The sequence below is a fragment of the Andrographis paniculata genome, unplaced genomic scaffold, assembly GCF_009805555.1.
Source record: "Andrographis paniculata isolate CXL003 unplaced genomic scaffold, ASM980555v1 Contig117END, whole genome shotgun sequence".
Lineage (NCBI taxonomy): Eukaryota > Viridiplantae > Streptophyta > Magnoliopsida > Lamiales > Acanthaceae > Andrographis > Andrographis paniculata.
In genome coordinates, this window is record NW_026137388.1 from 23,384 (window position 1) to 36,725 (window position 13,342).

Here is a 13,342-nt window from a genome sequence, read left to right on the forward strand (position 1 = left end):
ATAAGAAAGCCTGCGCGTGTGGGTATGAAATCGTTCTTAGTTTTCCAAAATCGCTATAGCGTTTCTACCTTTTTTTAAATCCAAAATATATTTTAAATTTAAAAAATAAAAGTAAACACCATTTCTTACGAAGCACAATCGTAACTAATGTTATTTTGAACAAAGTCTACCAACTCCGTTTTTGTTACGGATTATTTTGCGTAATTAAAGAACCTGAAACGTTGACCAAGAAAATATATATTTGGTCACGGAAATTGTCGTAACAAAAACCATTATTTATTACGATGTTATTGTAACGAACTGTCGAGCCGTGGTGAAAGATCATTTTTTTGGTAGTGATTATGTGTATATATGAATTCTTGATTAGTCTCTTTTAGAAAAAAAAATAAAAATCAGCACAGTTGTTCCTAAAAGTCTTTTTGCTGGTCTGCGGACACATAGGATGTATATTCATGATACATATGTTGTTTAACTTATGATAGACTGACGATAGTAAACCTTATTGTACACACTTTTATTTTATATTATCGTTCATATTTATGATTTATATATTGCATAGTTATAAAATATTGATCAGATTTAAATGATGGACTATGTTAGATATATTTTTCACCATTATGTTTCTAAATATGATATATAACTTCAATAGACATGATATATACATCTGATATAAATGATGTAAGTTGCAGATAGGGATGTTGCACGTATAGTTATGATATATTTCATTTTATGATTTATATATTGCATAGTTATGATGTATTGATCAGGTTTAAATAATGGACTATGTTATATATATTATGTTTATATATGACTAAGCGGCAACATCCTCTCTGAATATGTTCTTCTATTATTGGGGTCAATTTTACTGCCATTTTTGTACCCATTTTTATTGCAGCAATAGTGAATGTATTGCATATTTGACGAACACTTTTTTTTTTTTTTGCTTTTTTTTTTTGCACGGAAAATTTTCGTCTATGCGCGTATCTACAATATGACTTGTATGCGTTGAAACTTAAAAAAAGATACATTTGTTCAATAGTCGTCACGTGAAGAGGCAAATGATATACTGTTATAAAATATGTTGTTTATTTCAATGTAATATGGTTTACAGAATATATTATTATGGTGTCGCTCCAACGCAAATATTGAGTAAGTAAATTACTTGTTTTCCTACTTTTTTTTTTATGTAGAATTTGACTGAATAAATATACTATATATTTTTTCAGGGATTTAAATAATTAAAAAAATAATAGATATAATTTAATTTGGAGACTTTTTCAACTGTCCATACTTTAAGGAGGTTGATACTAAATTTAAGGGTAAATTAGTTTAGTTCAACATTTTCAAATTTGGATAAAATATGATACTCTTTAGCTTATTGGTTTCAAATATAATTTCATAGAGCAATCGAATAAATTATATTATAAAAATTAACATTGTTAAGTGAGTACTATCGTAACTTCTACAAAAATATAATAAAATCTAAAATTGCCTCAAAAAATAATGTAAACCATTTTGTTATTTCATGCTACATATCATTCGCACAACTATTGGATTCAACAATTAGGATAAATTTAGTGAATCTAATTGAACTAATGGAAGCTTGCAAGTCTTTCATTGTTTATGGCTAATATATTAATATGTTGAATGGATAATATAATTATGATGCATATATATTTAGAATATGATGTTAAGAAGATAGGGATGTAATTAAAATTCGTCAACAAGTTACTTTTGCGATCGATGGAAAAAAATTATTGCATTATGTAATTTCTAAAATATTATCTTTGTCCACAACACACAAGAACTGACCGGAACATACATCATTTTACTCTATTTTGTTCTACGCTCTGTCTTTTCCACAATTTATTTTCTTCAATGGACGTCGGTGAAAGAAGGTGGGGATATCTTCTTTTTTTGTTTTTTTTTTATAGACAATTAAAAAAAAAAATCAAACATAATTATAGCTAACAAAAGGAGAGGGAGTATTTCTTATTCTATGAAAATTATAACTAACTATCAATTGATATATAACAAAATTTAGGGAGTATTTCTTATTCTATTAAAATTATAACTAACTATCAATTGATATATAAAAAAATTTATATTTATTATATAGTCGTATTTAATTGAACCTACATTGGAGTAAATTTAGGTTTGTTTGGTTTGTGTTTCAACGTTAATTTTTATTTATATTTTAGTTCAAGTAGTATTTTGATACTATATTTTATGAATAAAAATAGTATATTTTCTCAATTCTAATTCAATATATTATTTTCTATTATAGTAGATTAAATAATAATATTATTTTATTTATTAATAAAACATAACTTTGATATTATATATATATTGAATTAAGATAATCCATTACTGAAGTTGTGATTCTTCCGTAATGTATTTCTCGTTTTATACGAACTTTTCTTTCAAGTAATAATTTTAAATTCAAAATATTTGTCAAACTATGTACTGCTATAGAGAAATCGAGAAACATTCATAACACGCTCTACCATATTTTTCCAATGGAAATATGATTTTAAAAACTCCTCATTTATATCCTTCTAAGCATTTTTTTGCCATTTCATGAAGTTTAGTCACCGCTTCTTCTTTAGTCCCAGTATTATCTTTCACGAAGGTATCGATGCCCATCACAACTTGACCTCTTTCCTTCTCAACCTAATACAACATAGGGTAAACTGTTTTTTTTAGTTCCGTAACTGGACCCCCTTATCATTTTAGTCCTGTAAGTAGAGCCTGTCGCAAACTAGTCCCACAAGTGAGAAGTTTTCGCTGTTTTAGTTCTCCGGCGCCGGAGATGCTCGCGTGGCTCGCCGGAGGTGATGTGTCCGCCAGGTGTCGCTGACCTGGCGGACACGTGGATTTTTTTATTTTCTTAAATTTTTTATAAAACTTGTTTTTTTAATTTTATTTGTAATTTTTTATTTGGTCCAATTAAAAAAATTTTAAAAAATTAATAAAAATGAAAAAAAAATCCACGTGTCAGCCAGGTGTCGCTGACCTGGCGGACACGTCACCTCCGGCGTGCCACGCGGGCGTCTCCGGCGGCGGAGGACTAAAACAACAAAATTTTTTCACTTATGGGACTAGTTTGCAAATAGGCTCTACTTACGGGACTAAAATGATAAAGGGGTCCAGTTACGAGACTAAAAAAACAGTTTACCTTACAATATATATGTTAACAAATAATCAAATTAATGTATTTAGACATATTGGCATAATATAACTTTTCACTTGTACCTTCTAACTAGTGATATCATCCATGAGCCAGCAATTGATACCGCTAGCAACAATCATATTAGGTTTCTGGTGTAGGTACTCAAATACCTTCTCTGTCACAGATTTCATTCCCAACAGTGACACCATGGTGTGATAAAAATAGGTGTAAGCAATATGAAAGTTGCTAAGATAGTCCTCAAAGGTTGGATATATTCCTTGCATAGTTGCATGAACCACTCGCCTCAATATAATATTCCTTCTGTTTTGTTAAATTTATTTTCACATTCTTTTTTCTCCATCCGTAAATTTACCCTATTATTATATTTGAAAAAGTCAAAAAGTCAATATTAATTATTATCCTTCATTCAATACTTATTTATAATAAATATCACTAAATTTATTACACTGTCTCTCTATTATGTTTAAATTGTAGTTAAATTTTCAAAAATAATCCCAACTACATTTTTACTTTTTCTAACTTTTCAATGAAATATTTATTTTTCTTAATCCGCGTGCCGAGCCCAAAAGGGCTAAATTTTCCGGGAGTAGCTTCTTACCAATTATGTGTGCTACATTTAAGTTATTATATATATGTCAAATTTAATTAAAACATTATATACCAAGGAATTGTAAGATAAAGAGACAATTAAGTGTAATATCATCATAAAACATCGAAGGCGAATTTTATTGATTAGAATCTTCCTTCACTGCTTAGCTCATCTTCAAATTCTTGACAGAGCTCTCGAATAGTTTTATAGAATTCTCTCATGTAATTTGGGAGTTCATCAATCTCCCCAATATCCCATTCACTTAATAAAACAATAATTAACTTTAAAGAATTAATTCAAATGAACTGGTAAGTAATATCTCCCTTCCTTTCTCTCTCACAAACACATGATTTAGAATTTTACCTTTCTATTGCTTTTGCGAAAGCTTGTAGCTCTTCAAGCGTGCCATAAGCATCATACGTATCATCTGTTATTGATATAATGATCATAAGTTTTGTAAGCATAACATGTCCGCGCGAATATTTGGGTTCGTAGTACACTCCTGCGGCCCAAAAATAGCATTCAACCAATCTGTCCTTGGCATATTTTGTTTTGGTATTAGATTCAGTTCTTTCCACCACCTACACCGACAAATATGAGTAAACATGGTTTGAGAGTTTATTCATGAGTAAAGATGCAAATAATTGATCAGTTTACCGTGACAATTCCTGACTCTTTTTCTTGTGTAATATTTGAAGTAAATTATAGTCGAATTTGGCTAAGTTCAACAAAGACTCATTTCGGTGTTCAACCTCCTCTTCATAGATGGAGATGAAGAATCGTGCTTCGATTCTTGGGCAGCCCAAGTGTAGGACTTGAACTAATGAGTGCTCGACTTGTTTCTTGAGGGGTGATTGATCGAGACTTCGATTAACATTTTTTAAACTGGTCCTAGTATAAACATGTGCTAAATCTAATATACTTTCTTCATGTATTCTCAGACGTGTTGCTTCATACAAGCCTAACAAACCCCTTACATCATTCTTAATCGACTCTTGGTATTTTCCATTACCGTTCATCCATTTCTGAAAAATATCTGCGCATTCAAATCAAATTAAACACTTGGAATTATGGTGATATTTAATTCTAACCCAACATATATACATACCGCAAGATATATAATACCCACGATGCCTGAGTATCCGAAATGAAGAGCAGCTGTGAAGAGATCACAGTATTTGTCGGTATCGAGGAGGTCATAAATTTCTCTTAATTTGTCTGAAATCTTATTTTTGAAATGATATGCTATGCCTAGGCATTCGACCGTATCAATGAGATTCATAGAATCCATCATTCTCATTCTAGATCTGCTGTTTGACTCCTCATTTTATTCTTCAACATCTTAATCTCGTTGGTATATTCTTTCATATTCTACGCCCAAAAATAACAAATAATAATAGAAAAACACCCTTAATTATACATTATAACAAATTCACAAGCCTAAATACAATTGAATTTTCCATGTTAATAATAATAATAATAAATACTTTGCTATCTTCCTTTTTCTTTTAAGAAATTTAGTTACACAGAAAGTAAATGAATTTAAAATAAGTTCTATATGTAAAAGTAATACTTTAGGTTTTATTATAAATTTTGTAATACATTTTAACTATCAAAATATAAAAGTGTAGCATATTTTGTTCAGTTCCTTGCTCAATGGATTTCAGCAACATATCATGTATAAACTTTATTAATCTATTTCATGTTTATTTTGAAACTCATACAAAATTTTATGTTCTTGAACTGTTTATTTTTTATGTATAATTGTGATAATTTCATATTAGGTTTTTCTCTATAGGATTTAATTCTTAAACGTGTATTGTTTTTTTAATTTAGTTTCAATTTTTTTCCTTCAATAGTAGGTCGGGTGATAAAATAATGTAAGTGGCCTAACTGTTCCAAATTTGTTGGGACCATAAATTATACTCGCTCCGTCGGCCAAATTTATTCTCACTTTTCTTTTTAGTCTGTCCATTAAATTTATCTCATTACTAATTTTGGCAAAGTCAACAAATTAATGTTTAATTATTACCCTTGTTTACAAAAAATACCACTAACTTTATTCCATTCACTTTCTTTATTTACCTGATTTTTTAACTAAATTTCCAAAAATAGTCTCAACTACCTATCACTTTTTCAATAAAATATTCATTTTTTTTAATTCACGTGCCGAGCCCAAATGGACTAATTTTAATGGACGGAGGGAGTATTTATACAATGGAGAAATACAACTTTGTATGTATGAGTGTTCAGTGGTTATGGAATATGATAAAAGAATGAGCAGATCGATATAAGTACGAGATAAAATAAATGACACACAATGTTTGTTTAAGAAAATTAAATTACACCAACAAACATAAAAAAAAATGTCTTTTCTGCAATTTTCATTGCACATTACCCAAAAAATTTCTTGTTATATTGCAGTAATTACACAAACAAACCACATGTCCAATTGAGAGTAAATGTCCTTATGGGCTAGTTATCTTCTCAATTGGAAGTTCTTTTCTTTTTTTTTTCAAATAAGTTTTTGAGAACAATTAAAACATTAGAACATTATCAAGATATGAAGAAATAGAATGACTCACTTGGAATGATACACAATATTTTCTCTCACTAAAATATATTTTTCAATTTTCCACACTACACACGTTCAAACAAGGATGGTTTTGTTGAAGTGTTTGGATTCTTGTTTCAAAGTCATAAATAGATCTGCAATACTACAAATTATTATTTTGTCTTTCTCAAATTATCAGACAACATTTGACTGTGGGAAACATGACAGGTTTGAGAAGTTTAAGGCTCAAATTATTTTATGCAAAAATCACAACACTCTCAAATATATTAAAAAAATAATAATAGTAATAATTGACAATAAAAATATATTTTTTATTTGTATCTTTATAAAGCTCTGACAATAGTATTATATATATATATTTCTAATTATCTATCATTAAATCTTTGTATTATAGAAATTTAAAATTTATCATGTATTTCTCATATACTTTTCATAAAAATATTCTTTTTTTTCCCTTATTTACCCCACAATTTCTTTCTATAAAAGTATATATATAAATAGTGTAAACATACTTCTTTATCGTTTATCTATGACCTAAAGCCAATTAGGTACAAGAATCATTCAAAATCTATCAAATGTTGATATAGGGTTTCCGTGTATCTCCTTTCAAACAAACACACACGTATAAAGATATATATAGATATAATATGCATAAATATAGTATGAATGGAACTGAAGCATATGCAATTTTTAGGTTCTTAGTTATTGTTTTATCTTATTATATTTCAAAAGTCATAAGTAGCAGGGGCTAAATTGAATAATAACTAGTCGTAATTACATATGATGATTCAATTCAGCCCCTACATATACGTACTAATTAATCTGATCGATGTCTTGATTAATCTTTGTATTTATCGTTTCAAACATACAATAAAGTCAAAAATACTGATTGGACAATATAATTGTGAAAACTCTTATCATTGAGATCCTCGAATATAAATATACACATACATATTGAATTTGATCCAACTAAAAAAAAAAGCCGTAGAGGCTGCCATGACATTTTATTTTTTTAACTTATATTTACAGTAGTAACAATTTATTATCATCGATCCAAGTCCTAACAAAATACATGAGTACTTCCAACAATTAAACAAAAAAATTTATATATATTTTAACAAAATAATAAAACTTTGGAATCATAGTAATGAAACAACATAATGTAAAAAATAAAAATGTAATCATAATAAGAGAAGAAGTAAAGAAATATCTCTCTAATAATTTTGAAGTCGATAACAAATTGTTGTGGTTGAAGATGAAGAGCATTTCACTAAAAATGTAAATAAAGAATTACAAAGCTTCAAAGAGGAAATATAAAATCCCTTCGGATGCAAAATGAGTTCTTTCTGATCATTTCTTAGTAATACATTATTCCCTCTTTGTTCAGACATAAAACTATTCTTTCGAACAATAAGTTTAAATTCAAAATATTTTTCAAACTATGTACTTCTACTGAGAAAATACTAGAAAAAAATATATAAAACACACCTACATAAATATATAACAAATTTACAACAGGTATTCAATTCAAATATACAATAAACATCTCGTCTCATTTTCAACAAACAACATTTAAATATATATATATATATGCTTCTCTCAAATAGAAGATAACTTATAAGTTGTGAACCGAAACACGCCATGAAAGATGGAAACATAACCCTTGTGAAGTCCAAGAATCAAAATGTACCTAAAAATTTAAATCTTGTTATAGAATTGAAGTCTCAATGGAAGCAAAAATATAGGGATCCTAAGAAACATGCAGTAAATAATATATAGAAATGGTGACATTACCTTAACCTAGATGACTTATAGTAACGAGAGGATGAGATGCCTAATATTTTATTGGATCGACGAACAAGGCAATGATGTGAGGTTTCACGTTCTTTTCTGGTTTGGTGTATCCATCATGATCATTCTTGTAAGCCACATCCATTATTCGAGAAATATTCATAATACGCTTTACCACATCTTTCCAATGAAAATATGATTTCAAAAATTCCTCATTGATATCCTTCCAAGCATTTTCCGCTATTTCATGAAGTTTAGCCACCGCTTCTTCTTTGGTAGCATTATTATCTTTCATGAAGCAATCGATGCCCGTCACAACTTGACCTCTTTCCTTCTCAACCTAATACGATATATATGTTAACAAAAAATCAGAATAATTTATTTAGACATGTTGGCATAGTATAACTTTTCACTTGTACCTCGTAGCTAGTGATATCATCTATGAGCCGGCAATTGATGCCGCTAGCAACAATCATTTTAGGTTTCTGGTGCAGGTACTCAAATTCCTTCTCTGTTAGAGATTTCATTCCCAACAACGACACCATGGTGTGATAAAAATAGGTGCAAGTTATATGACCGTTGCTAAGATAGTCCTCAAAGGTTGGATATATTCCTTGCATGAACCACTTGGCCTCAGTATAGTAGTTTCTTACCAATTCCTTGTGCTACATTGAAGTTATTACATATATGTCAAATTTAATTGAAACATTTTATACCAAGGAATCGTAAGAAAAAGAGGAAATTAAGTGCGATATCATCATACAGCATCGATGGCGTATTTTATTGCGTAGGACCTTCCTTCACTGCTTAGCTCATCTTCAAATTCTTGATAGAGCTCTAGAGTAGTTTTATAGAATTCTCTCATGTAATTTGGGAGTTTAACAATCTCCCCAATATCCCATCTAATGAATAAAACAATAATTAATTTTAAAAAACTTAAATGAAATGAACTAGTAAGTAGTATCTCCCTTCCATTCTCTCTCACAAACACATGATTCAGAATTTTACCTTTCTATTGCTTTTGTGAAAGCTTGTAGCTCTTCAAGCGTGCCATAAGCATCATACGTATCATCTGTTATTGATATAATGATCATAAGTTTTGTAAGCATAATACGTCCGCGCGAATATTCGGGTTCATAGTACACTCCTGCAGCCCAAAAATAGCATTCAACTAATCTGTCCTTGGCATATTTGTGTTTTGATATTAGATTCAATTCTTTCCACCACCTACACCGAAAAATACGAGTAACATAGTTTGAGAGTTTATTCATAGTAAAAATGCAAATAATTGATAAGTTTACCGTGACAATTCTTGAAGCTCTTTCTTGTGTAATATTTGAAGTAAATTATAGTCAAATTTGGCCAAGTTTAACAATGACTCATTCCGGTGTTCAACCTCCTCTTCATAGATGGAGATGAAGAATCGTGCTTCGATTCTTGGACAGCCCAAGTGTAGGGCTTGCACTAACGCGTGCTCGACTTGTTTCTCTAGGGGTGATTGATGGAGACTTTGTTCCACATTTTTTAAACCGGTCCTAGTATAAACATGTGCATAATCTAATATGCTTTCTCCATGTATTCTCAGATGTGTTGCTTCATACAAGGCTAACAAACCCCTTATATCATTCTTAATGGACTCCTGGAATTTTCCATTACCATCCAACCATTTGAGAAAAATATCTGCGCATTCAAATTAAATTAAATAGCTGGAATTATGGTGATATTTAATTCTAACCCAACATATATACATACCGCAAGATATATGATACCCATGCTGCCTGAGTATCCGAAAATGAAGAGCAGTTGTGTAGAGATCACAATATTTGTCGGTATCGAGGAGGTCATAAATTTCTCGTAATTTCTCTGAAATTTCATTTTCAAAATGATATGCTATGCCTAGGCGTTCGAGTGTATCAATGAGATTCATAGCATCCATCATTCCCATATCTTGATCTGTTATTTGATTCCTCACTGTATTCTTCAACATCTTAACCTCGTTGGCATATTCTTTCATAATCTATGCCCAAAAATAATGATTAATAATAAAAGACCCATTGATTATACTTTATAACAAATTCACAAGCCTAAATACAATAAAAAATTTCATGTCAATAATAATAATAAACAAGTTGCTATTTTCCCTTTTTGTTTGAGAAACTGACTTAAACAAAAAGAAAATGAATTTAAAATAAGTTGTAAATGTTAAAGTATAGTTTAGGTTTTATTATAAATTTTGTATTACATTTTATTATAAAATGAATTTTATATAATTGTGATCATTTCATCTAAGGTTTTGCTCTATAGGATTTAATTCTCAAACGTGTATCCTTTTGGAATTTAGTTTCAATTTTTTTTTCTTTTAATAGTACTTTGAAGCTGATATTTTGTGAATTATAGATTATAATAATGATTGTATAGGAAAAAAGCTAATAATAATGATTGTATAACAGATTTAGGATTTTAAAGTTCAGGACTTTTTTATACTAGTTTTGAGTTTATTCTTAGTAAAGTTAAAGCTTTGATGAACTACAAATCAAGCAAATGATACTTGATTTCTTACTACACTAAAATATATTAGCTCCGTCCGGCTCTAAGTGTCCCATTTACTTTTCCTTCTTAATATTTTTATATTAATTATTATATGAAAATATAATACAAATTAAAAAAAAACTGTAAAAATACTTGTATTAATGTCTTATAATACTAATAAAAGGACATTTGTACAAAAAAAAAAAATATATAAATATGAAGATATTTTTAATGTTAAATATAATGACAGAAAATGTAAATGAGGCCTTTAGAGACGGACTGTGAGGGAGTAATGAGTTACAATCGCGCTCTTTATTTACAAAATATATCACAAGCATGTCATGGATATATGGTGTGAATATACATATAAAGTTATTCACTTTGTATATATGTAGTAAATTTTGTTTTAAAGCAAAATTCCTCATAAAATTCTTTATGGTTTAAATGGCCTACGGACCATTACATTCATTGTATAACTTTTTCATGTATTTTCAAAAAACATTGAAAAAAAATTCCAAACTTTAGTAGTCGAACAACAATAGTTTCTGCCAATCCATTAAGTTTAGATAGTTGGTGAATCTGTACAATACTTCCTTAAACACGATGGAAGGTTGCACATATTTTAAACTAATGATGGAAAAGACATTCAAAACAACATGTGAGTTACAAGAAATTTTATCATATTTTTATTATATAATTTTGTATGGTTGTATTTTTATCTTGTATTTTATCATATTTTATCTTTTTGTCATGCCAAGTTCGAAGATCAAAACTTAATGAATGGAAGATTCAGAACTTAAAAAGCAAACATACAATAATTTGGAGAATTGAAATATAAAGACCGTGCATAATTATAGAATAATATGAAAATCGAGTATAGATTGAAAATAATTTTTTTTTTTTTATTTTAGGAGACCATAGAAATTACCTGAGGGTCAAATTCGTAACGTAGGAATTGGTCACCCCACAAGGTAGAGGAGAAGTTGGTCACTGGACGAAGAACATCTTTTGTACTCATTCTTGAGACTTGTAATATACGATGATAACATGCAACATGGCTTCTATTTATAGATGAGTTATAGATTAAATACATGTATGCTTAATTAAAATATAAGATATTTCTTATTTTTAAATAATATTTTGTTAATATTTAAATGATATTATTTTAGGTAAAAAATATTTTTGGTTTGATTGTATATCACATTATTCAATTTTAGTCATATTGAAAATCATAGAATAAAGATTAAAATCGATCATATATGTAAAATAAAATTTTCGATTATCGGAGATCATATAAATTAATATCCTAAGGATCATATCATAACCAACGAATTGGTCACACCATAACCATAAGGTAGGGAAGAAGTTGGTCAATGTAACAAAAATTTTTACGCAGACCGTGTACCATAGTAACAATTTATTATCATCAATGCAAGTTCTAACAAAATACAAGAGTATCTCCAGCAATTAAACAAAAAAGAAATTAAAATAATAATAACTTTGGATGCAAAATGTGTTCTTTCTAATTAGTAATACAATATTCCTTCTTTGGTCGGACATAAAACTTTACTCATTGCTAACAAGTTAATATCATCGTAACTTTTTTTAAGCATATTAAACAAAAATTATACTAATAAGAAAAAAGGATATTAGTTACAATTATCATGATACAATAGGAACATTAGTTTAATGAAACTTATCCCACTAATTAATTAAAAAAATATATGTAAATCTTACAATACATTGTAAAATTCAAAAAGAATCATACTTTATTATATTTGATTTATTATCCATAATCCAAAAAGATCAACATTCACTACAAAAAATAATATATTTGTAACGGAATTCCGTCCCTAAAGTTCACGTAGCTAACGTAATTTCATTCTTAATTTCATCTCTAATGTCATTAGTAACGCAAAAAGTAGATTTAAAAAAAAATAAATAAATAAATAAAAACTGTTACAAAAAAATAATTTTTCTGTAGTGATTGAAAGAGATGTAATGTTGATGCATACTGAAATGCTTTCTTTAGAGTGTACGATTAGGTTATAGGATTGATTGTGTCATTTAACAATAATAACAACATGTTTATTGAAAAGATTACTGACTAATATCTAATCACTTATCTTTGTCGTCCATATCCTATGATAATTTTTACCAAATTTATATTTATTAAATAATCATACTTTTTATTCTACAAAAATTATAACTAAAATATAAATTGATATATAACTAAATTTATATTTATTATATAATTGTATATAATTAAACCTACCTTGGAGTACCTTTAGGTTAGTTTGGTTTATGTTTAAATTTTAATTTTTTATTTAAATTTTAGTTTAAGTAGTACTTTGATACCATATTTTATGAATAAAAAAATTATATTCTCTCGATCCTAACTCAATATATCATTAGTTTATTGTAGTAGATAAAATAATAATATTATTGTAGTGGTTAGTAGAAATATTTAAGATAATTTTATATTTTTGTCTTTACAAATAAAAACGAAATGAATATTTTCATAAAAGTTAGAGGTATTTTGTTAGTTTATATATATTGAAGGAAAAATTGTAAAATTACCATTATGTATCCCAATTATTATTTTTAGACACCTTTTTTCGGTTTCGCAAAATAGAATAGTAAGTGTTACGAATGCCTTATTTAT

At 28.3% G+C, this 13,342-nt stretch overlaps 1 protein-coding gene across 5 annotated transcripts in view; it reads right to left on the reverse strand.

Moving 5' to 3' along the window:
- LOC127247280 (germacrene A synthase-like) overlaps nt 1-11,695 on the reverse strand; it is a 30,430-nt gene extending 18,735 nt beyond the window's left edge. The window contains exons 1-8 of one of the 5 annotated variants that reach the window (XM_051269073.1): nt 11,606-11,695; nt 9,901-10,165; nt 9,450-9,828; nt 9,157-9,375; nt 8,912-9,050; nt 8,568-8,813; nt 8,152-8,488; nt 7,624-8,047 (exon numbers count right to left, since the gene is read on the reverse strand). In XM_051269073.1, coding sequence (XP_051125030.1) covers nt 8,192-8,488; nt 8,568-8,813; nt 8,912-9,050; nt 9,157-9,375; nt 9,450-9,828; nt 9,901-10,165; nt 11,606-11,695 — 1,635 coding nt within the window. In that variant the 3' untranslated portion in view covers nt 7,624-8,047; nt 8,152-8,191. Of the gene's footprint in view, nt 1-2,433; nt 2,674-3,193; nt 3,318-7,623; nt 8,048-8,151; nt 8,489-8,567; nt 8,814-8,911; nt 9,051-9,156; nt 9,376-9,449; nt 9,829-9,900; nt 10,166-11,605 lie in introns of those variants that run through there. The other 4 variants (XM_051269081.1, XM_051269105.1, XM_051269090.1 and 1 more) reach the window with 4 other exon arrangements.
- Between the last annotated feature and the right edge of the window lie 1,647 nt (nt 11,696-13,342).